This window comes from Panthera onca, chromosome C1, assembly GCF_046562875.1.
Source record: "Panthera onca isolate mPanOnc1 chromosome C1, mPanOnc1 haplotype 2, whole genome shotgun sequence".
NCBI classification, from domain to species: domain Eukaryota; kingdom Metazoa; phylum Chordata; class Mammalia; order Carnivora; family Felidae; genus Panthera; species Panthera onca.
This window is the reverse complement of record NC_138346.1, coordinates 70,646,348-70,672,983: the sequence shown is the minus strand read 5'-3', so window position 1 is coordinate 70,672,983 and position 26,636 is coordinate 70,646,348. Positions and strand designations below refer to the sequence as shown.

Below are 26,636 nucleotides of genomic sequence, written 5' to 3'. Positions count from 1 at the left end.
TGTGTGTGTGTGTGTGTGTGTGTGTAACATTTTCAATCACTATTTCAGAGATATAGATGAAAAGAAATTCCTTTTCATTACATTAAATATAATCCTATAAATATTAAAAGAAGGAATTTTACAGCATAGAAAGTATCCCTTTAATCCTTAAATATTTGAATCCTTAAATATTGAAAACTTTGAAGACAGACCACAAATGACCAAAGCTTCTTAATATATACCATATAGGTTTATATTAATATTACCCTTTAGTTTTGCATTTTCCAGGCATCTGAGACTTAAGGGTATTCATTATTTAGTGACACAGTTTAATAATGAGGGAGTAGGACCATGAAGGTGACATTGTGAAGTAGATCAATTTAGTCTACTTCTTGATTAAATTCTAAATCTCTATGTCAGCTGCTAATCTTTCCCCCTGGTGTGATCCTACTTCAAAGCTCCTCTGTTATGTGTGAGCGTAGCCTCCTCAGGTTGTTGCCTTTCTAGAGGGTCGGTCTCACAGTAGTACATGCGGGGCTAGGCTACCAGTCAGGTAGGACCTTTCTAGGGAAGTTGTCATCATTCACCAATATTTAATTAAGTGCTAATGGCATAGAAGCACTGGGCCATTTTCTATTTCATACCCTGCATTCTCTAAGGAGGTTTAGATACTGGTGCTGACGATAGGGCACTTCAGTCCTACATCCCTTTGGAAAAAAATGTCACTGGCCACTTTGCACATAAATGTTTACATTCAAATATAAATTGATATAATAATTGAAAGAGGTCATTTTGATTTTTTGGATAATGCACACCTATAATTTAGCAGTACTGGTAGCACTGGAACCTCAATAGAATTAATTTCACTTTGCATACCAGTATTCTGAGATTATTTTTCTGAATGCTGTCTTACATTTTCTCCAAGGAACCTTTTTACTCCCCATTCTATCTTCCTGCTTTCCTGGCAGCCTACTCGTCCCTACTGCCTTTAGACAGAACGCTGAAAAGCACAATGAAAAAAATTGGATTCTCTTTGCTTCCTTTCTCTATCATTTCTACCCCTTAATGAGGTTCAGGTGGGATGCCAATAAAGGAAACAAAATAATTGAATTTGTGATTAGAAGAAAGTAAAATTTTAATTTTCTGATGGTAAATTAAGCTTTTGTCTCCGAGACAGGAAGATTATGAATATTCCTTTTGACCACTTTCAAAACTGCTTCTAAATTAGCTTGGGAGCATTTGTAATAAAAGTATTAAAGTCTTATTAACAAAGGGATATCTGATTTCTAGCTAAATTGTTTAAAATATGCCTATGTTATCCTTTGCATAACTCAGTTTTTTCCTTGTAATGATAATTGCCATGATTTAATTAGATGACACAGTGCCAAAGCATTTTATGACATCACAGCTATTAATACAAAATTACAGTGTCAGCAACACCAATGCAGTTGTTAACAGTGATCGCAAAAACAAAAGTCAGGTTAGTAAGTTGAGACATGGACTGTTTATGTGAATAGCTTATTTCTTAGTGTGTATCCTATTTGACTATTAAAAAGTGCTCTTAATTGCCAACTACAGTGGCTCTCTGTCCTCATCCTTTTTGAATTCTCTGTTGCTTTTAGAACTTTGACAGTGCCTTAGCTTTTAGACCTCTCTTCTCTTATCTCTCTTTCCTTGGCTGATACTTTTCTCAGATCCTGTCTTCCTTGGTATTTTTCTATTTTACCTTTTAACCTCTCTTCTTCTGCCTGACAATTCTGTATTTTTTTCAAAATAACATTAGTTTTAGTGTTTTAAAAATTATTAAAATAATATGTATCCCATTAGAAAAATCCAAGAAATATAATAAGTATAAAGAAGACAAGCAAAACAACAATCCTGAAAATGCACCTCCTAAAAGTAATATATTAATATTCTGAGCAGATTAATAATGGAATTAATATTATGAACAAAACATTAATTATGTGTCATAAACATATACATGATTATAACTAAACTATATATAAGTGGATTTATGGTACCCTTTTAACTTTTAAATTACTCTCTTTTCATTAAAAAACATCAGGGTGCCTGGGTGGCTCAGTCGGCTAAACATCTGACTTCTGCTTGGTCATGATCTCGTGGTTTGTGAGTTTGAGCCCCGCATTGGGCTCTGTGCTGACAGCTCAGAACCTGGAGCCTGCTTTGGATTCTGTGTCTCCCTCTTTCTCTGCCCCTTCCTTGCTTGCACTCTGTATGTGTCTCTCTCAAAAATAAATAAACATTAAAAAAATTAAAAAAAAAAAACCCAAACACCAGAATCTTTCCATGTTAGTATAGATACTATTCTTTTAAATTTCTAATTGGAATTTTATTGCATGGTTATACCATGCTTTATTTTACTAATCCCTTGTCAATGGAAATTTTGATTATTTCCCATTTTTGTCTTTTAAACAAAGCAGCTTTGCACATTATTGTATATATATCTCTGTGCATTTGACCCTCCCTACATAATCTCAGAAACAGATTCACTACCTCAAAAGGTTATTAAATGAAAATTTTGATACAGGTTAAAAAAAATTTTTTTTTAATGTTTATTTCTGAAAGACAGGGAGAGACAGAGGGTGAGCAGGGGAGGGGCAGAGAGAGAGATACAGAATCTGAAGCAGGCTCCAAGCTCTGAGCTGTCAGCACAGAGCCGTGGGGCTCAAATTCATGAACTGTGAGATAATGACTTGAGCTGAAGTCAGACACTTAACCAAGTCACCCAGGTGCCCCTATACATGTTTTTATATTGGCTTCCAAAATGATTATACTGAAATACACTCCCATTAACATGTGAGAGGTTCCATCTATTTCTTCAAAACTTTGACAATTACAATTCTCATCTATCTTTGAAATGTTTATTTCTCTCCACATTGATTCTTTTTTCCTTCTTACTCTTCATATTTTCCCTGGATGTTTCACTTCCTGGAATATTATTTCCACCAATAGGTGCTGTAGGTGTCTATATGGGCATAACCAAAATGCTCCAGATGTGTCCTGTGGATCTTCATATACTGATTATATCTAACTAGGGTAGACACATTAGAGAAGGTGGATATGACCTCAGGAGAGGTCATCTCATACAAATATTAGTTGAGGAAAATGCTAAGGGAATACTTAAAAAAACATGACTGCTAAATTAAGATATTTGGAAGATTGTTATATAGATGACAAAATATACTATCATTTTAACATGGAAATAGTAGAGTTTCATATAAGGAAAAAAAAAAAACCATATTAAGTTGTTAAAATTGCCCTATTGGCTATGGTTACTTAGCAATATGCTTAGTTTTAGAAATGTTGAGTCCAGTGAGGAGGGCACCTGTTGGGATGAGCCCTGAGTGTTGTATGGAAACCAATTTGACAATAAATTTCATATTAAAAAAAAAAAGAAAAAAAAGAAATGTTGAGTTAACTTCTATTTATTTAGTTTAGTATTAGAAATGTTAACTCCTATTTATTTCACATGTTAAAATGAGAGGTATTTAATCAGACGGTCTCTGAAGAATTTTCTGGTTGTAAATTCTGTGATCTTGAGAGTGAACTTTTAGATTATGCTTTAAAATATAAATTCCTTGTTAACTTTGCTTAATATTTAAATACCTGGAGGTTTTTAAGTTTTCTGACTGAAAAGAAATTTTAAATCTGAAAAGGAATGCTGACTCAATATAAATGAAGGGGTTAAAAATGTCCTATAAGTTATTTAACACCACAGAAACTTATTGTACACCTTTCTTGAGGAAGAAAACAATACGAAGTGAAGTAATGCACCCTTATTTATCTGATTATACACTTAGTTACTTACTTGAAACTTTGAAAAGTTTTATAAGGAAGTATAAGGTGCTAAGAGAGCATATGCTGGCCTGGCAGTTATATGTTAGACAGATGTGATAGATCTGGTCACACGGTACCGTAAGAGCTCCTGGAAGCAACAGCAGGAAACCGGCACACAAGTCCTCTCCAAGCCTTTGTGGTGCACTTGCTGATGTCCCGGAGGTCCACACAAGTCATCTGGCCAAGCCAAGAGTCAAGGGTTGGAGGAATAGATTTCACCACAGCTGGGAGAAACTGATAAAATATTTTGGGCCATTAGAAAAAATCTACCACATTATCTCTTATTTGTATATAACTATACAGAAAGGCCGTGTTTTTTCATCTTTACTTTCCAATGTTTTGTTTTATTCTTTTGGTTCTATAGTTGAAACCCACCCACTTTCTTCATGGAAACCTTTATCTTCTCAATGACTCTTCCATTTTCCCAAACGAGTCTCTCTCTGTGTCCTTAATTACCGTAATTCCCAGAATGAGCCACTTTCTACATGTGCACATGTCTTTTGGATTAACACAATACAAAACTAAATCTGGAATAGTTTACAGTTTTACATTTTTTGCTCATTTCCTAAGCTATTTCCCTAAAGCAAAGTGGCAGAGCTGTTGAAAAATCATAAATTAATTAAAATGTGTTGGGGAGGTGGAGGGTACCACCTTCTCTTTTGCGTTCATTTTTTAAAGTATCCCAGAACAGATGTTGATTTATTTTCTCCCTCTTCCTTGCAACATAAAACAACAAACATAAATGTTTTAAAACAGTGGTGAAATTGCGAGCTTCTGTGATTATAAAGGTACATATTATATCTTTCCTTATTTTGCCCCTGCTCTAGCATGCATCTCACACTATCCCCCCCAAAATGCTCCTTGGTTTTTGCACACATTATCCCATTCCTCTGCTAATGCAAAACCTACTTATTGTTTACGACTCAAGTTAAGTTCTACCTTCTCCGTGAAACTTTCCTCGATTGTTCAAGTTATTCTTGATTTCGCTCTAATACGAATTCCTACAGCATTTAATGGCTGATACCACACAAGAGCATTAGCTTTAATGCAGATTGTAATTGTTTACTGCTTTTTATTTGTATTCTAATTTGTATATTGGCTGCTGTTTTCTTTGTTGGACTTGAGTCCTCACAAAATGGATGGTTATCTTTTAAGTACAGAGATCATATGCTATAAACATTCCTTATTATCCCGTTTCTTGCCTGATTTGAATTCTAGCCTCTCGTAGAGCTCTGGAAACATCTGATATCAAGCTGTTTTACAACCTACCAGAATTGGGAATTCCCCTGGCTTTTTTTTTCTCTTAGAAAATATGATATTATTAGGCTTCATTCATTTATTTGACAAATGCTGACACTTACATGTTGAGGGTTTTTAGGTTCCAAGATGAAAAAATAACACTGCTTGATTCTCAAGATACAAAGTAATTTAGTTGCTATGTTTTTCTCAAACAGTGTCATAAACTTGTAAAAAGAAGTAGTTGTTTTTTTTTTTTTTTTTAAATATACCACAGTACCTTCTAAACTAGTAAATCCCAGACTATGGCTCTTTTGATGAGTAACATTAGCACTTACAAGATTTCTATTTTTTTGATAGAATAATCATAGTCATGTGACACTTTGCTTTGTAATCATTACAAATCTAGCCCTGAGATTGGGTGACTGTGACCAGACTGGTTTGATACTTTTTTTTTTTCTCAGTGAAACAGTCCAAGAAACAACAGTGCGGGAGCACACTCACTCACACCCTCTTGGTCTCTTTTCTTTCTCTCTGTTGCTGTCCCTCAGCAGAGAATTTCTGTTGGATTTAGAATTCTTTGATATATTATGATAAATGATGGCTTGTTGTGTTTTCTGACTCTGTTAGAGTCTCCAAGGAATTAAAGATCACATGCTTATTCAGCTTAATGTACTTGACCTTTTCCTATGATACGTCTGAATGGCTGTAGCAACTCAGTAACTATGCACCAGCTGTGTTATATTCATTTCACAGAAAAAACACAGTTCTCTTCAAGAGTAGGTAGCTTGACTTCTTTCCTCCCAGCGAAATAAAGAATAGTGTATTAGTATTATTATTAATTATAGTAGGATTTCTCTCCATCCCCAAATACACCTCTAATCTCACTGCTTTTGGTAAACATTCAGAATGCTTTGACCACAGTCACATCAAGTGGTGTTTCAGTACTGGTCCCTCTTACATAATGAAAAATTTTACAGTAGTTCTGTATCTGCTCCATGAGACTGTATCCACACAATTTAAGTGTCAAAATTCCAGGATTTGTTAGCAAAATTTTACTCAGAAAGCAGTGTTTGTTACCTTTAATGTAACTTTGCTTTTCTAATGGGGAAACTGTATTTTCTGTCAAGTGACATAGAGTCAATTTTGAGTAAATTCTAGTGTTCTGTGCTTATCTTGAAAAAAATCTTTGCTTTTAATAGCACTGTTCCATTCTTACTAATATTTTGGAAATACATTTGTATCTAAGTGATTCCAGATTTTTATTAATTTGGGGTTTTTTAACATGGCATAAAAGTAATTATTGACTATTTTGATTAACTTAAAAAATGCTCATTTGAGAAGATTCCCTCTTTTAACTAAATTTTTGGACTTTATATATCATAAAATAAAATTGTTCTCTATATAATCTTAAAAAATAGATTAGGTTTAATAATATTCAAGGTATATTTGAGCCATGACATTTTTCATTATCTTGAATGCTTTTTCTTCTTTGAAGTGATCTCTGCTAGGTTGGAAAAATCAATTTTGAATATGATGTTTTAGGAAAAATTTATGGTAATATTAACCTGGAAATTTTATTTACATACTGTTTTCCACAGGATCTAATATGATTCTCTAGTTGCTGAAACCAGGGTTATTATAGTTGGGGTTAGAAAATTTGGCAATATAGAGGGAAACAGAAAGACGATGAAATAGGACAGGAAAACTTCATTCTGCTTTCTCATTCCTTTCAGCCACTGAGGGTGAGCAGGATGAAGGGAAAGGGAGGTAACAAGTGTGTCTGCTATATCATAGGCCTCATGTCTAATATTTTATATCTATTCTATTCTCATGCAATCTTTGTAGAAATTCTCTTAAATCTGTTGATGTTTTTAATATCTACATTTCTTTATTTTGTTCTAAAAGCAAACATGAGGTGGTCTGGATGAGGCAGATTCTTACTATTATAGCAATAACCACGTTGGTTCTCCATGCCCCATTCTTTCCCTTTAAGGTGATATGATGAGAACTAGATGGTTAGAGGCACAGGAGGGGAGCCCTAAGATTATGAATTAAGTTTATATGGGAATTTTTCTACAGCTCCCTTTTCCCCTCCTGAGAGAGGGAGGGAAATCTTATCTCCTTTATGTAATCAAATCTCAAGGAAGAGAAGAAGAAGATCCCCTAGTTTAAACCCTTTGGATATAAACTGGTAGCTATGGGGATTTATTATCTTTTGAAATGTAAAGACATAAATCTGAGAAATAAATGTCTACCTCTCTTTGAAGGTCTCTTTTAGTCCACCTTTAACCCCCAAAGCTTGTCCTTTAACTCAGATTCCAGTTTTCTCTGCTTTAGAAGTCTCTAGTCATGCAGAAACATGAAATACTTTCTCCTTAGTTCCATAAGCATAAATTGTGACCTTTCTTTCACTGTTGCTTTGAAATTTGTGGTCATACCTTTTTTTCCCCCATTCTTACATTTCTTAATGTGTTTAGTAGCCAATGCATTATTGTGTCTATTACCTATATATTTTACTTAAAGTTATCATCTCTATTTTCTTTATTAAAAGATTTTTTTAAATGTTTATTATTTTTGAAATAGAGACAGAGCGCAAGCAGGGAAGGGGCAGAGAGAGAGGGAGACACAGAATCCAAAGCAGGCTCCAGGCTCTCAGCTGTCAGCACAGAGCCCGATGCGGGGCTCGAACTCACAGACCGTGAGATCATGACCTGAGCTGTAGTCGGCCACCCCACCAACTGAGCCACCCAGGCGCCCCATCATCTCAATTTATACAAAAGATTTATATGCTCAATAAAAATGTATTGAGCACCAAGAAATATCAAGTAGTGCTGCAGATACTTGGGACACATCAGCGAACAAAGAAAAAATCCCTGCTCTTAAGTTGAAAAACTTTTGAGGGAGACTAGAAAGGAAGCACTAAACATAATAATTCAATTACATGGTATGTAAGTGCTATAGAAAAAATAAAAATAGAGGAGAATGAGGAGCATAAAGGGTCAGAAAGAGTAGGGTGTAATATTAAGTAGATGGTTAGTGCAGGCTTTGCTGAGAAGGTGAAATATGAGCAAAGACTTGAAAGAGGTGAGGAATTTTCCAAGTAGGCAGAATATTTCAGGCAGTAAAAAAAGACAGAGGCAAGTCCCCCGGTGGCAGTGAGAACAGCAAGGAGGCCAGTGTGGCTTAAGCGAAGTGGAGATCAGTGAGTGAGGAGTAAGTGAGGAGGAGGTCAGTAGCAGAGAGGATCAGAGAGCTAAAAGGCATAGGGTGTGCAGATCACAAAGAGCCTTGGAAAGGCCTAGAACAATCGTGGCCTCTTCTCTGAGTAAAATAGGGTAACATTGGAAGGATAAAATGAAGAATGATGGGATCTAACTTGCATTTTAAGAGGACTACGCTTGCTACTGTGTTTGGCATAGACAGTGGGGCTAAAGGTGGACTTACGAAGGCCGGATGGGAGACTGTTGCAGTCATCCAGGTTGGGTATGATGTTGCCCTGACTAGAGTAGTGAAGTGAAATAATAAGTGGGCAGATTCTGGATATGTTTTGCAAGGTGTTCCAACACGTTTCTTCTTCGATTGGTTGTGCGCTTAAGAGAAAGAGAGGAGTCTACAGTGACTGCAAGGTATTTGTTCTGAGCAGCCAGAAAATTTTGTCATCGACTGAGATGGACAGGATTGTGGGGGAGCGTTTTTTTAGGAGGGAGTTGGGATGGAGAAGACTAGGAGTTTAGTCCTGTACATCTTGATTTTAAGACGTACTTTAGACGTGTAGTGGAGGTGTCAGGTGAGACTGTCACCTGGGTTTGAGAGAGGTTTGAGATGGAGACACAGAATTGGAGGCTACCCACATACAGGTGGGCAGATCTAGGTTTTGTGGGGGCTGAAACTTAGCATTTTTGAAGGTTCTCTAGGGAAAAAAATCAAAATTTGAATATAAATCAGAGGTGGATATCTATTTAGAATGAAAAAATCTCAACAAATACTTATTGGGAAACTGAATAAGAGCACAAAATTGTAACATTTGGAGAAATAGGATACTTTTTAAAAGGAACTGACATACCTCTATAATACTTTTTCCCACCAATTTTTGGTCTCTAGTGTCAAGGATTTTTAAGTATCATTTTCTGTTGAGGATATGGAAAATTAACTCACTCTTTATTATTAATTAACATTTATAGTAGTCTAGAAAAGTTTCTTTCATCTTTACAACTTATTTATAATTTCATAAAAATTTTCAGGGTTGTCTTAAAATTTAAGAAAACTTATCAAGCTCCTTGCATATATAACCTGTAAGATTTAGAGGAGTTTTCCAGAGACTAACTCTGGCTCTATACTTTGCTTCGTCTCCACTACCCACATGCTCCCAATGCGAGGCACATTGTGATGTCCCTGCACATTATGATACTACTGCAGCCCTGAACCTTTGTGTCACAACTTCAGATGAGTTTGGCACAGTGGGTATGAGGAGTATTCCTGGAAGCTATTCCAGCTCCAGGATAGCTAGCAATGACTTATTCATAAATGGACGTGATGGCAAATCACATAAATATGTTCCATTAAAGCCAACCCAAGTATATCTCCACCTCTATTTTCTATGTTTGTATGTATTTATATTTATGTATTTTTTATTCTTAAGTTAACATACAGCATAGTCTTGGCTTCAGGAGTAGAACCCAGTGATTCATCTCTTACATATGACACCCAATGCTCATCCCAGCAAGTGCCCTCCTTAATGCCCATCACCCATTTAACCCACCCCACGTCTATTTCCTCTTAGTTTCTCAAAATTTTCAGACACTCAAGATTCCAGATTCCATCATGAAGGAATCTTACACTAATAAATGTTCATAAAATATGTGACCATGAGAACACAGTATTAGTCCTCTCCACCCTTACATGTAATCTACCATGAGCTATGAGTTTTGAATTTTTTTTTAATTAAAAGACTTTATTTTTTAGAGCAGTTTTAGGTCTGTAGAGATTGCACAGGAAGTACAGATGCCCCTCTCCTCCCTGCACACAATTTCCTCTTATTACTAATATTTTACATTAGTGGAATTTAACTGAATTACATAGTGTATATTAGGGTTCACTCTTTGTTTTTTACATTTCTATGAGTTTTGACAAATCTATGAGATTACATATCCACTATTACAGTATCATACAGGACAATATCACTTCTCTAAAAATGCCCTGTGCTTTACTTAAACACTCTTACCACCTCTCCCTGAACCCCTGAAAATCTTTGATAGTTTTACTGTCTCTATAGTTTCACTCTTTCCAGAATTTCATATAGTTGGAATCCTACAGTACGTAGCTTTTTCACTGACTTCCTCAATTAGCAATATGAATTTAGGGTTTCTTCATTCGAGACACCTTAAAGAAAAAGCTATATTTTCATGGTTGATAGTTCATTTCTTTTGATTGTTTAATAATACTCCATTTAATGTCTGTACCACTGTTTATTCATTTAAAGAACATCTTAGTTTCCTGGTTTTTTGACAATTATGAACAAAGCTGCTATAAACATTTGTGTGCATGTTTTTATGTGGACATGAGCTTTCAACTCATTGGAGCAAATACCTAATGAGTGAATTCAGTATTTAGATTAGAGTCTAGACCTTACACCTATTCACAAAAAAACCTCAAAGTGGATCATAGACCTAAAAGTAAAACAGGAACTTGTGCAGAGTGCAGAAGATAACAAAGGAGAAAATCTAGGTGACCTTGAGCCTGGTGATGACTTTTTATTTTAATATTTAATTTTTAAAAATGTTTCTTATTTATTTTTTGATAGAGAGATGGAGGGAAGGGCAGAGAGTGAGGGGGACAGAGGCTATGAAGCGGGCTCTGCACTGACAGGCTGACAGCAGCAAGCCTGATGTGGGGCTTGAACTCACAAACTGTGAGGTCATGACCTGAGCCAAAGTCAGACGCCCAACCAACCGAGCCCCCAGGTGCCCCTGGTGATGACTTTTTAGATACAACACCAAAACACAATCTATTACGGAAAAATTGATAAACTGGACTTCTTTAAAATTAAAACATGCTCTATGAAGGGCACTTAGAAGAATGAAAAGATAAGCTAAAGAGAAAATTCTTGCAAAATGCATATCTCATAAAGGACTTATATCAAGGGGAACCTGGAGGGCTCAGCTGGTTAAGTATCCAACTCTTTGTTTCAGCTCAGGTCCTGATCTCATACTTTCATGAGTTTGAGCACCGCATTGGGCTCTGCACTCTCAGTGTGGCGTCTGCTTGGGATTCTCTCCGCCCCCCCCACTCTCTCTGCCTACCCCCTGCTTGCACTGTCTCTGTTTCTCTCAAAATAAATAAATAAACTTTTTTTGAAAAGGACTTATATCCAAAATATATAAAGAACTCTTAAAACGCAACAATAAGAAAACAAAAATCCAAGTATAAAATAAGAAAAGATCTGAGCAGACACCTCACCAAAGAAGAAATACAGACAGTAAATAACCATATGAAAATATGCTCAGTATCATTTGTCATTAGGGAATTGCAAATTAAAATAATGAGATATCGCTACACACCCATTAGAATAGCTAAAATCCAAAATACTGACAATATCAAATGTCGGCAAGAATGTGGAGCAACAGGAACTTTCATTCATTGCTGGTTGGAATATAAATGATGCAGCCACTTTGGAAGACAGTCTGGCACTTTCTTATATAGGTAAGCATAAGCTTACCATGTGATCCAGCGAGTCAATCATAGTTGTTTACCCAAGTGAGTTTTGATATTTTCACCAGCCTTGCAAGATTGTGTCTCAGGAAACTCCTTCAGCTTGGTCTTCCTTGCATTTAATGTTCTCAAGACATCAGTTCAGCTGTGTGTCTTGGCATCCTCTTATCTGATTATGCTTGGATATGGTTTCAGATGTTTTTTTAAGTCTTGACTTGGCAACTTTTTAGGATGTTACTTTGGGCAAATACCCATCAAATCTACATTTCACAGACAAAGACAATATTCACTAGACCCAGCCAGGCCTCTAGACTTGCCCCTTGGGTCCATGGTATCCTTTATCTTTATCCATCAGGGAATGGTTATCTTAATCAGTAATTATTAGAAACCTTTGCAATCTTAAGGTTTACTTCAACTACCACTGTCTGTAAAGCCCTAAACTTCCTCAAGTTTACTCATTTCCTCATTCACTGAAATTGCTCTTAAGAAGGCAACAGTAAACATTAATTTCCAACCTAACGACTAATTTTTAGTCTTAATCTTATATGACTTCTTTATAGCATGTAAACTGGTTAACTGTCCCCTTCTTGCAACTCTCCCCTGTTGGTTTCTTTAATTTTAAAAATTTTTAAAAAAATTAAAAAAAATTTTAATGTGTGTTTATTTTTGAGAGAGAGAGAGAGAGAGACCATGAGCAGAGGAGGGGCAGAGAGAGAGAGGGAGACACAGAATCTGAAGCAGGCTCCAGGCTCTGAACTGTCAGCACAGAGCTCAACTTGGGGCCTGAACCCACAAACCATGAGATCATGACCTGAACTGAAGTCAGACACTTAACCGACGGAGCTACCCAGGCACCCCTGATTTTTTAAATTTTGAAATGAAACATACATACAGAAAAGAGCAGAAAGCTTATGTATAAATTTTCATAAACATTATTGAAGCAAAAACTTGTATCAAGAAACAGAACATTTCTAATGCCCCAGAAGCTCCTCATGCGCCTCTCTCTCCCCAGTCACAGCTTCTATTCACCTTTATTGTAGAGGTAAACAACTATGCTGATTTTTGTATTAATCTTTTCTTATATATGCATCTCTGAACAAAATATTTTAGTTTTTCCATTTTTCAAGCCTTATAAAGCAAATTATATATACATTTTTTGCACAGTACTGTTTGTGAGATTCCTCTACATTGTGCATATCTGTGGTTTGTTCACTATTACTGTATATATCCCATGGTGTGAATACCTCCCTACTTTATTATGCATTCAGTTAATGTATTTTGGGGTTGTTTCCAGCACTTTGTCTTTATAACCAGTGCAGCTATAGAGATTCCTATACATGTTTCTTATACATTTTTACATCTTCATGCAATTCTCTAGGGTCTAGGGAAATTGTTGGATTATAAAGTATGCATATTGTCAATTTCAATAAAAATGCTGTATTCTTTCAAAGTAGTTCTGTATAATACTACTGGTACTAGATGAGAAACTGGTCTGTACCACAACAAAACATAGAATTGTCAACCATTTCAATTTTTGCCAAGATGGTGGGGGTATAGAGGTATCTAATTATGGTTTGTTTCAATTTCCATTTCCCCGAGAGCTAGTGGAGTAGAGCACCTTTTCCTACCCATATTAGCAATTTGTATTTTCTTGTCTCTTAAGTGTCTATTTAAAATTTTTTTCTGTGCTCCTATTCAGTTTTTATCCTTTTCTTAGGATTTGTAGGATTTCTTTTTATATCTGGTTTATTGGTCCTTTATCAGTTATATGTGTTAGAAATAGATTTTTATGTTTTTGCCCCCCTCCCCAACTCTTATAATGAAGACAAGATCCTGATTTAAATGTAATAGAACTTATTAATAATTTTTTTATGGTTAGTTCTCTTTAAGAAATTGTTTCCTAGAGGCACCAGGGTGACTCTGTGGGTTGAGCCTCCGACTCTTGATTGGCTGAGGTCATGATCTCATTGTTTGTGGGTCTGAGTCCTCTGTCAGGCTCTGCACTGACAGTGTGGAGTCTTCTTGGGATTCTCCCTCTCTCCCTGTTTCTACCCCACCCCGCCCTCCCAAAATAAATTCATCAACTTTAAAACGAAAAAAAGGAAACTGTTTCCTAACTTGGCATTAAGAAGATAGTTAACAGAGAAAATAGAGATAAAAACCAGGTATCTAATCTCCTTTATTTATGAGAGGGGGAGAGGGGCAGAGAGAGAGAGAGAGAGTAGGACAGAGGATCCAAAGTGGGCACTGTGCTGATTGCAGCAAGCCCAATGTGAGGCTCAAACTCATGAACCATTAGACATGACCTGAGCTGAAGTCAGACACTTAACCAACTGAGCCACCCAGGCGCCCCTAATCTCCCATATTGAATTGAAAGCCTGGGACTTCATGTTTTTAAATTTTAAACTTTGGTTTCTCTTTTTCTGATTCTTTTTTTAAAAGCTTATTTCTTTATTTTGAGAGAGAGAACGAGTGGGGGAAGAGCAGAGAGAGAATTGCAAACAGGCTCCGTGCTGTCAGCACAGGGCCAGACGTGGGGCTCGAACTCAAACTGTGAGACCATGACTTTGAGACAACACCAGGCACTGGATGCTTAACAGACTGAGCCACCCAGGCGCCCTCTTTTTTCCGATTCTTAAATGCTAGTTTTATACAAGACTCCATCTGAATTCTTTCTTGTTTTGCACATTCTCCCTGATTAATAATCTTCAACATATTAGAGAATAACAATGTAGCAATTGTCCAAGTAATTTGAAATTACTAACACTTAAGGTGCCAACATTTGGGAATTATTTTAAGTATACAACTTTGTGGTATATTTTGATATTTGATAAGGTAAATTCTCCCTCCTGAGCTTCATCAAAATGTTGTTGATTATTTTTCTTTCAGTTTTTCCCTGTACATTTTAGATTATTTGTTCTAGTTAACATTGAAATAATGTCAGGTGATGGGTATTGATGGGTATTAAGGAGGGCACTTGTGATGAGCACTTGGTGTCGTATGTAAGTTATGAATCGCTGATTTCTATTACTGAAACCAATATTGTACTGTATGTTAACTAAAATAAAAAGAAATTTGTGATTGTATTGAATGCACAGATTAATGTATGTCTGTTTTGGGGTTCATATCTCTTCATTGATTTTGATATATTTGTTCAAGGCAGGGATACCTAGGGCAATATATCACACTTGTGAGTTCCACTTTTTATACAAGTTGGGGAGGGCTGAAACCTGCTGACTTATAAGAATAAAATAATATCTTGTTTATATTTGTATTCTTGATACCTAGCACAATACCACTCAATAAAATATTTGTTATCTCAGTAAACATTTGTTAGGCATCTGCTGTATGCCAGGCACTGTGTCAGGTGCTAAAGATACAAATTGACTAACATATTGGCCTTCCCTAGGAAGAAAACTACTTATAGGTAAATAATTACAATTAAGAGTTATTGATTAAGCACTAGAGGGTCCTTAAGGAAGAGAGTAGTCAACTGTATTTAGAGTGAGAGGGTATAGAAAATTTTATAGGTGGCATAATCCTTACACTAGACTTGAAAGATGAGTAGGTATTTATCAGATAATCAGGAGAGACAAGGTAAAGACATTTTCTACAGTTGGAAGAATAAGAACAATATTAAGTAAAAACAGAGACTTGAGAACATCTGGCTATCAAGGGATGAAGGGGCTCATACTGGCTCATAGTTTGCGAAGCAGAGTGTATTTAGAAGCCTGGCCAGAGAAATAGGCAGAGGCAAGATACTGTTTGGTCTTATAGAGTACTAAAAGCTTTATCTTACAGGCAACAGCGAATAATCAGTGAGTTTAAAGCAGGGGAATAATTAGTCAGATTTGCTTTTTTGAAAGAAAAAAAAGCCATCAGCATTCAAGATTGATAAGAGGTGGGACAAGAATGCAGCTAGGAAAGAAAAAAAAATCAGTAAGGAGAATGTTCTAAGAGTCATGGTAAGACAGGATCAGAGTCCAACTAAGAGAATAGCACTAGGGATACTGAAGAAGGAATGGATTTAAGAGATGTAAAGGAGGACCTGATGATAACTTAGATGGGCTTTGAGATGAGTAGATAGATGGCGCACTTACTAAGATAGATGATAGTAGATCCTTGGGAGACAAAGAAAAGGACTAATTCCACGGGCATGTTGAGTCTGATGTGCCTGTGAAAAGGATATCGCAGTAATATGTCTGATAGGTGGATGGATACATAGGCCTGCAGTCCAAGAGAGCAATCTGGCATCAAATTTTAGATCTCAAAGCCCATAATATGTATGTAACAGCTGAAATCATAAGGTCAAAGATGGAATCTGGGGATATCCAACATTGAGTGGGTGAATAGAAGAGGAACCAGCAAAGAAAACTAATAGGAACAAAACAAAAGAGGAGGAGGAGTACCAGGAGAAAGGGGTCGTAGAGAAGAGAGTGGTCAAGTATCAAGTGCCACAGATAGAAATAACAGACCTGAAAAAATTTCATGGGATTTGGCATTAATGGGGACCTTGGTGGAATCTATTTTATTAGATAGTGATTTTTTCACATACTTAACTGTGAAGGGAAAGGAACTGTCAAGATAACACCATTAGTTGGAGGTAGGGAGAAAATAGAACAATTGCTTTTTTTATTTTTTTTAATGAGACGAGTATAATTATAAACTATGGAGGATAGACACAGAGAGATTAAGACAATAAATTAAAGGTGATTATAAAATATACAACCAAATAATTAGTATTATAAGTGTTTGTGATAGATTTGTGGTATACTCAAATAGGTATAAATGCAAAAATACAGTGCTAAGCCCCAAGACGTACATATCATAAACATTCTAAAACGACTTGCTGGATTGAATTGAATGGAGTTCCATTAATATGTAAATCATTATCCTCTGTACTCTGGAATAATTCAGAGTTTAATTTGTGCATTTGTTTCTGATGAAGGTCATCGGACACTATTTATTGGAGTTCATGTGCCCCTGGGAGGAAGAAAAAGCCATCGACGTCACAGGCATCGTGGTCATAAACACAGAAAGAGAGACAGAGAGAGAGATTCGGGATTAGAGGATGGAAGGGAGTCACCTTCCTTTGGTAAGACTCTTACTCCTTGTTTTTTATTAAATTTACGATGGTAATAATATACTTGCTAAATCCATAATTAGCAATAATGCCTCATACTCACAAAATTGTTTATACTTTTACAAAAGATGTTGTTTGGTCAGATGGGGGAGAAATGAGAGATAAAAAAAACTTGATTGAACACAACTTGTGCTTTGTGAAGTTGAGAATTGGCTTAGCCTTGTGATTGAGGAAATACACATAAGTAGTAAAACTTAGTTGTATAAACCCTTTATTGTGTGTATACACACACACACACACACACACACACACACACACACACATTCAAATAATAGTCATTGCTGTAAGTAGTTAAAAATCCAGAGGGGAATGCCTTTATTAAGTTCCCACATACACCATTGCTGATGCTGTCCAAATTTCCCTCTTAAGACATGGACATTCTACTATTTTGAATGTTCTTCCTTTCGAAGTAGATACAGAATATCAAACTATAGTGATACGGTAACTATTAACAATTTCTGAGTGCCATGAATGCCTGTGTTCATGACATAACCAAGATCCTGGCTTTCCCATCTCTTATGACCCTCTCCTTCACTGCACCTAGTTCCCCTACTCAACCATAATTACTTTGCTCTGAGATTGTCAATGCTTTCAGAACATGTGTCTCTCCTTCTTGTCTACCTGTGCAACTCCTTGACCGCTCTACTTTTTTCTATCCATGCTGCCATCTTTCTTGCATTATTTTATTATTCTACTCTGATCTCATAGCCTATAATTTTACTAAAACTTTTGCTAATATTCTGAATATCATAGGTTTATTGTTTTAATTTTATTCATACGATTACTCCCACTTAACCATACTTATGTTGGTGGTCCCTCCATGTTCCTGCTTTCTCCCTGCCTCCACAATGGGCACACTGTGCTGACCATAATCATTCAGCAGGGCAGATTGTAACTATTTAAATTCATGACACAAACAACCTTCAACAGTGCCTCCCAGTTCTATTGCATTTCTTTGATTTTCAAATTGACTATTTTTCAAACTTTTTCATCATTCTTCAACATCGGTTTTTTCACTATCACTTAGTGGATGCTTTCTACTTTGCAGGGAAAATGTGTCATCAGAACCAACTCATTCCCATTCTCTCCTATGTGCCTGTATCTGAGACTTTCTTTTGATATAACAAGGGAGTTTTCTTTTCAGTTATGTTTTATTTCCTGTTTCCTCCTACCTGGAAATGTACACAATTTATAATCCGGTTGACCTCTTCCTTGCAACTGGATTATTCTCAACATCTTTTAAACATGAGAGAGACTCCCATTTTAGATAATCCCTGACCCCTGCTCAAACCCACAATACCACTCTAGTCATTATCTTGTATTCAGATATGAAGTTAGTGGCATATAACGTTTGGGGTAACAATTTTGCTCTTAATATTCTATAAATATTGCTTTATTCAGTATGTTTTCAATAAGTGTTGCAGAGAAGTCTATGGTCTCTATGGGTGTTTTTTTTTTTCTTTCATTTTTTAACATTGTATCTTTTAAGCCTGAATGCTTATAGACATTTTTCTGTGTCCCTTTAATTAAGAAATTTGCTAAGACAGGCCTAATGGTGGGTGTATTAAAAAGCCTTTCCAATGTGCATATACTGATATTTTTCCACTTAGAGCACATTTTCCTATTTTATCTGATTCTGTTCCACTTCCTTTGTTATCTTCTTTGTGAATATTAATTATCTGCCTGTTGGATTAGTTATATCTGCTCTTTGTCATTTTCCTCTGTAGTTTAAAGTTAGTCTCTCATATTATCCATTTGATTATCTGCAATATCAGTTTTGCATTTTACTATTTCTGTTATTGGTTTATTTTGTGGTTGCATTTTTAGTTTTCTTAAAATTTTTTCTTATCATGTACTATTTTCTTTACATTTTCTCTTGTCCTTTCCTAACTAGTTTTTGTTGTTCTGCTTTCTGTTTATAATTTATAGTCTACTGATGATTCCCAGCTATTGCTGGGTATTTTCTTTTGATCCTGAAGTGGATAATTTTCAGAGGTATGATCTTCCTTTGGGCCATTCAGATTGTTTTGACGGTATATTAATTGTAGTATTTGTATAGTTTCCCAGTTGTTTTTCTTAGAGAGGCACTGGCATCAGTATGCTCCTTGTTTCAATCAGTGTGTATAGTTAGAGCATTAACCTTCCCCCAGTAGCTTGTATTTCTGCCAGAGTTAGAATGACTGTTGTCTGGAGTGTGTAAGGAAACATATTCTGGGAATCTTCACCTGCATGATATAAGGATGGTCATCTCTGAGTCAGTGAGCTCAGAGGTATATAAGGGTCCCCGTCATTTTCAGGTGTTTTTTTTGTTTTGTTTTGTTTTGTTTTCTGAGGTGGAGTCTGGGAATGTAATAAAGTGAAAATTAGGTAGATTTTTCTCATTCAATCCTCCACCTGCTTATATACAGATTCTCTCTTAGATTCTGAGAATGGATTATATATGTTGGGCTAAACTTTAATGGTTACTTCGAGCTTTCATCTTCTAGTATTTGAGACAATATATTCACATCACCTGAGAAATGCTTACTAAATAAACATAAATAAACTTGTTCCCCCTGCTTCTGACATCATTTTTTTTTTCTTATGGCTTAATGCAGTATGTCAGTTTTTCACAACAGTTGTTCTCAACATTGACTACACTTAGGAGTTTTCAGAGCATATTGATGGTCAAGCCCCATACCCATCAGGATCTCTGGGGGTGGGGCCTAAATGTAGGTATTTGGTTGAAGTACCCCCAGATAATTCTAATGTGCAGCCAAGCTTCAGATCCACTGTTCTAGAAATTTTGCTATTTTAAGTGTGGCCCATGAACTAGTGATATTAGCATCACATGGGAGCTTGTTAGAAATGCAGAATCTCAGGCCCTACCCCAGACCTTTCGAATCAGAATCTGTACATTAATAATATACTTAGAAAACTGATATACACACTACAAGTTGACAAATAAAGCTCTAGAGTGTTCCTTGTCAAACCCTGTTATACAGTAGAATCATCTGAGGAGCTTTAAAAAATATTGATGCTGGGCCCCACCCTCAAAGACTTCAATTAATATTGGATATTTCCTTAGGCACTGTTATTCTTTAAAAAGTATCCCAGGTGATTTAATATCCAGCTAGGATCAAGAACCATTGATCTGAAGAAGCTTCTGCCTCTTTATTTGGTAAAACTGGAAATTAGTCAGGTGGCCCAGATTCTCCCTCTGATGTGTCAGCCACTATTTTTGGATGCCACCTACTTCCTTCCTCCCCCAACCATCTGAGTATCTCTGTTGACATTTAGACCTAAGATCTGTTTTATCAGGGACAAATGTTTGGCACCCTGGTGGTCTCTAAGCAGTAGAACTTCCTAGATTTCACTTTTTTTTTTTCAGCTTCTTCAGGACCAATCATCTGTCTTTATTCCTAACCCACAGTCAGTTCAGGTGCCTTGATAATCAAGTACCCAGTCATATCCATATTATAAACACCATCCCACTTGATTTGGGTTTTGATATTCTGCTTTGATATATCTGTGAGCATATATGAGATTACTATGCTGAAGGCTTCATAGAAAATTTCTGAGAATATTTATTAAGAATATTTATTTTAGGGGCATATTTAGGGTGGCTCAGTCAGTTAAACATCTGACTTCAGCTCAGGTCATGATCTTGCAGTCCGTGAGTTCAAGCCCCGCATCGGGCTCTGTACTGGCAGCTCAGAGCCTGGAGCCTGTTTCGGATTCTATGTCTCCCTCTCTTTCTGTCCCTCCCGTGCTCCCACTCTCTCTTCATCTCTGTCTCTTTCTCTCAAAAATAAAAATAAACATTAAAAAATATTTATTTTACTTGAAAGGATTTCAAAGAAAATATTTTGAAGACATTCTTACAGGTGCCTGAAAATTCTTCAGAATTCAGTTTCCAAAGTGATATAGGATAAAGGAGAATGTGAGGGAGCATAGGTCCCCCTCTGCTTCCAGGAACCTGGAAGTTTAGGTTGTAAATTGGAGTATGGATCTGTGGAGACATGTGATAATTTATCTCATATTTCTGGAGCAAACATCAATTTAATAAAAAGATTTTGGGGTAAATGTTTGAATTTTGGCACTCTTAAGAAATTTTTGTCACCAAACTGTATGAGGAATATCAGCCAGATCCCACTTTATTATATGACCTAGTTGTGTAAGGCAGTGTTGTTAGGGACCCGGTTGTGTTAGTGCTGCATCCAGATACAAGTGAACAGGCCTTTACTGTCGCCAAAAGAGATTATGCATATATCACAGACCTGCAATGGTTCGTTCTAGTCTGCCAGATCTGATGATTGAATTGTGATTCCTAGGTGAGTCCAAAGATAGACCCACCTTTTCAGCTTTGTGGTAGTGGTGGTGGTGATGCTTTGATTATAGAAAACACGTTTGATGCTGGCAAATAAGTTCAACCTACTTTTGTTACTGCACGTAATAAACATGATAGTTTGTATAAGAATGTGATGATTATTCTCCTTCCTATTACAATCAATTCTGATATTAGAAAACTGCTAAAATCTGGCATCTTGTTATTTTTCATGTAATCTCTTATATTTACCTTTTGTACTATGAAATTATATATGTATGTGTGTATATATATATATATATATATATTTCAATTTTTAGTGTTTAGTTTTGAGAGAGAGACAGAGACAGAGCGTGAGTTGGGGAGGAGCAGAGAGAGAGGGGGAGACACAGAATTCGAAACAGGCTCCAGGCTCTCAGCACAGAGCCCGACACTGGGCTTGAACTCACAAACAGTGAGATCATGACCTGAGCCAAAATCAGCTGTTTAACCAGCTGAACCACCCGGGTGCCTTGAAATTATATTTTCAACCGGGAACATGAATGGGTTGTTTAAAAATGATAAATTTGAAGCATAAACCTGAAGTCAGTGAAAAAATGAAGACAACAAGGGAAATACAGAACACTTTAATGTTGATTTGTTTCTTAGTCTCCCAACAAAGAACATAACAGGAAAGATGATAGGAGGTAGATCAATTATAATTAGTTAATCTATAAGCAGTAGAAATACATCTAAAAACCATAGACTGTATAAAATGCTTGGGTAAAATATGGGACACAAATGTACTATAGAAATTAGCACAACCATGGAATTAAGCCTAGGATTTTTCTAGTTTTATATAGTAAATTGTGCATATGCTTCAGGAAATAAGAAAGCAAATATAGAAAACATGACTTCAGAAAGCTATTTTGTGATGGGTAATGACTTTCTGTTCCTATTTAACTCTCAGTTAGCTGTTATATAACAGTATTAATATTTAAAAAATCATTTTATTATAATGTATAACAAATATTTAAGAGTGTTAAAGTGTGGACACATAAATGTACAACTCAGTGAATGATCATCAACATGTATGTAACTGCCATCTTGGCTAGCATTCCACAAACCTCTCTTAGTGATCCCTCCAGTCACTATCTACCTCTCCTCCTCAAAAGGATCACGAGCTTGTCTTGTTATACTGGGTGTTTTGGCAGTTTTTGAACTTCATATAAATGAAGTCATATAGGAGATATTTGTTTCTGTCTTTCTCTATTGCTCAATATTGTTTTTGTGGGATTCACCAATGTTTTTGGCCATAGTTTTAGTTTATTAATTTTCATTTTTGTGTAGTATCCGTTTACTTGTATATGCTGTGCATTCTACTGATTGACATTTGGATCATTTACATTTTGAAGCTACTTTTGTTGCTTTGAACATTTTTATATATCTCTTGGTACACACATGTATTTCTCATACCTAGAACTTATTGTTGAGCTGTAGGGTATGTATACTTTCTTTCTTAAAACTTTGTTTAATGTTTATTTGTTTTTGAGAGAGAGAGAGAGAGAGAGAGAGAGAGAGCGCGTGAGCAGGGGAGGGGCAGAGAGAGAGGGAGACACAGAATCCAAAGAAGGCTCCAGGCTCTGAGCTGTCAAGCACAGAGCCCGAAGTAGGGCTTGAACTCACGAGCTGTGAGATCATGACCTGAGCTGAAGTCAGACCCTTAACCAACTGAGCCACCCAGGTGCCCCTGGTATGCGTATTTTCAATTTGAGTAGATAATGCCAAATAATTTTCCAAAGTGGGGTGCATATTTATACTTCCACCGGAAAAGTATGAGGGTTTATGTCATTTTCCATTCTTGTCAACACTTGGCATTATCTTAACATTAGCCATTCTGGTAAGGTGTATAATACCATGTTGTTTTAATTTACATTTCTTGAATACTGATATGATTGAACAACTTTGCATATGCTCTTTGGCATTTGGATAGCCTCTTCTATGAAGTGCCTATCCAACTTTAGTGCTTTAAATTTTTTAAATGTAATTAAAATTAAATTAATAAATTTTAAATTTAATTGAGAATTTTTTTACTGGATTTTTTTTCCTATTGATTTGTAGAGTTTCTTTATATATTAGCAATATAAGTCCTGTGGTGCTTTTACATACTTCAAGTACCTTCTCACATTTATGGCTTTCCTTTTCACTGTTCTAATGGTGTCTTTTGATCTGTCTTGCAGATTCCAGAAACACTACTAAGACCATTATTCCTTAGCGCAACTTCATCTATGCTATTATTTATATCCATTATATATTTTAGTAAATATAGAAATAGGCCCTTATTTTGATCCACCATATTCTTGGCTACAGTTTGTATCATAATGCTCTATGTCCTCAGTTACCATCTTAAAAATAAACTATCTATCAACATAAGACAAATATTTATGCCTAGAAACATCTTTCTGATTTTTATAGTACTGTAATTTACATGATTTATGTCATGCAATTGTAAGGTACATAGACTAAAAGAATAGTCCTTAAAACACTTGAACATTTGCCATATTGAAACATAACCTGAGCCCCTCTTTAAGGTGTTAAAAATATGTTGGTAGGATAATCATGAAAAGACTTTTGTGAGAATTCCCTAATACCTATACAATCACTTATACTTTAAAGAATGAAAAACCGGCTACAGGAAGTTATAGGTTATTTTGAACCCAAATAAAATACTTCTTGTCCTTGAGTAGATGATCTTACTTTAATAAATCATCATTTTCTATACTATTGCTGTTACCATTGTGTCTTAGAGAAGTCTTTTAAATACTTGGTACCCAACCTCAGACTTTCAAATTCTCTTTATTCATAACTGTCCTCATGGTTTTTTTTAATGACTAGTGTTTTAAAGTGTGTGGTGAGTGATCCTGATGCTTTATGAGGGGAAAGAGTAATAAGGCTTAAATGTACAGTTCATGTGAACAACAATTGAGTTTTGGGGCTGGATGCATGATACTATAGATCCCCAGGTTACTGATGCAGAGTAAACTGTAAAAAGTCATTGAAAACAGTGATGAGACAAAAATGATTCAAAAACAAGAGGAACATAGTACCAATGTTGAGGCATGTCTACTCTGGGATGTGATTGCTGACAAGTGAGTGAGTAGTTAGAACAGGTGTCATGCAATACAAAATATCTGCTCACACTGGGTGGGTCTAACAGAAAGACTTAATTGATTTCTTAGTGTAACTCTAAAATTGCAATTTATGCTGTTTTTTTAATGGCTATTCAAAGTACTGATTTTTTTTTTTTTTGGTCCAGAACAACTAGCCACTAAGATAACAGGCAGATTAGAAGTATTTCATTTGATATTGATAAGATTTGGTTTAGTAGATGTTAGAAACTATCACCCAGATAGTACACTTTTAAGAAAAAGGCAGTACCAGGTTCTTTTTTAAGATACACTGGATTGGAAATGTATATATTACACTGTTGATTTTCTTAAGTACATTTGATATTTATAGGAATTCATCAGTCTCATTTCAAAATAAATATTCATGTTCCATCCAGGAAATTGGCATCTTCCTTTGAAGAGGTAGTGAAGCACCAGACTTGGCTATTGACTCAATTATTGTTCATTTTGCTGTAAAATTTAGTTTGACAAACTTCCTAAAATATTTGGTAACAAAACCAAACCTCACATTATTAACATTGTAAAAAAGAAATAATGCCTGAAGCAAATATGCTATATAAACGTAATTTCTTTTTTCTCCTTCTTCTTGAATACATATAATCATGCATAAGATATAGGCTGCAGACTGGTGTGAACAATAACATTTAAAAACTGAGGTGCCCTAGTTTTTAAGACTTTATTTTTTAGAGTAGTCTTAGGTTTAGAACAAAATGGAAAGGAAATTATAGAGATTTTCCATATATCCCTTACCCCTACACATGTATAGCCTCCCTCACTAACAACATCACCCACAAGAAAGAATGGTGTGTGTGTGTGTGTGTGTATATATATATATATATATATATATATATTTTTTTTTTTTTTTTTTTTTTTTTTTTTTTTACCAAGGATGGGCCTACACAAACATATCATAATCGCCCTAAGTCCAATAGTTTACTTTAGGGCTCACTCTTGGTGTTGTAAATTCTGTGGGTTTGGACAAATACATAATGACATATATCCATCATTATAATATCATGCAGAGTATTTTTAATGCCCTAAAAATCCTCTGTGCTCAACCTATTCATTCCCCCTCCTATCCTCTGCCAACCATTGAATATTTTATTCTCTCCATAGTTTTTGCTTTTTCCAGAATGTCATGTAGGTGGAATTAGATACTAATGTAGTCTTTTCAGATGGGCTTCTTTCATTTATTTTACTATTAAAAAATGTTTTTAATGTTTATTTATTTTTGAGAGAGAAAGACAGACAGCATGAGCAGGGGAGGGTCAGAGAGAGAGGGAGACACAGAACCCTAAGCAGGCTCCAGGCTCTGAGCTGATGGCACTGAGCCTGATACAGGGCTTGAACTCACAGACCGTGAGATCATGATCTGAGCTGAAGCTGGACACCCAGCTGGCTGAGCCACCTAGGCACTCCTGGGCATCTTTCATTTAATCATATACATTTGCATTTCCTTCATGTCTTTTAATATCTTGATAGATTATTTCTTTTTAGCACTGAATCATATTTCATTGTCTGGATGTACCACAGTTTATCCATTCACCTACTGAGGAACATCTTGGGCACTTAATGAACAAAGCTGCCAAAAACATCTGTGTACAGGTTTTTGTGTGGACGTGTTTCCACTTCCTTTGAGTGAATTCTAAGGAGTGTGATTGCTGGATAATATGGTAAAAATATGTTTCGTTTTCTAAGAAACCACCAAACTGTCTTCTATGTGGCAGCACCATTCTGCATTCCCACCAGCAATGTGTGAGAGTTCTGATTGCTCCACATTGTTGCCAACATTTGGTGTTGGTCCCAAGCACCATTCAGTGTTTTGGCCATTTTAATAGATGCATAATGGTATCTTGTTTTAGTTTGCATTTCCCTGATGACATATGATGTGGAGAGTCTTTGTGTCTGCTTATTTGCTATCTGTTTATCTTATTTGGTGAGGCTTATGTTAAGGTCTTTGCGTATGTTTATTTGTTTATTCATTCATTCATTCATTCATTTATATTCTTTTTAAATTAAGTTTCATGCATAGGGGCACTTGTACCCCAATGTTTACAGCAGCACTTTCAACAATAGCCAAATTATGGAAAGAGCCTAAATGTCCATCAACTGATGAATGGATAAAGAAATTGTGGTTTATATACACAATGGAATATTACATGGCAATGAGAAAGAATGAAATATGGCCTTTTGTAGCAACGTGGATGGAACTGGAGAGTGTTATGTTAAGTGAAAT

General features: G+C 35.8%; 1 protein-coding gene across 8 annotated transcripts in view; it reads left to right on the top strand.

Moving 5' to 3' along the window:
* Positions 1-26,636, top strand: part of SLC4A10 (solute carrier family 4 member 10) — a 317,997-nt gene that overhangs the window by 137,414 nt on the left and 153,947 nt on the right. For all 8 annotated transcript variants that reach the window (XM_060621101.1, XM_060621094.2, XM_060621093.2 and 5 more), the window contains one exon: positions 16,733-16,879. Coding sequence is in view for 7 of the 8 variants with exons in the window: in XM_060621094.2 (XP_060477077.1) it covers positions 16,733-16,879 (147 nt within the window). In the remaining variant the exon portion in view is untranslated. The remainder of the gene's footprint in view (positions 1-16,732; positions 16,880-26,636) is intronic.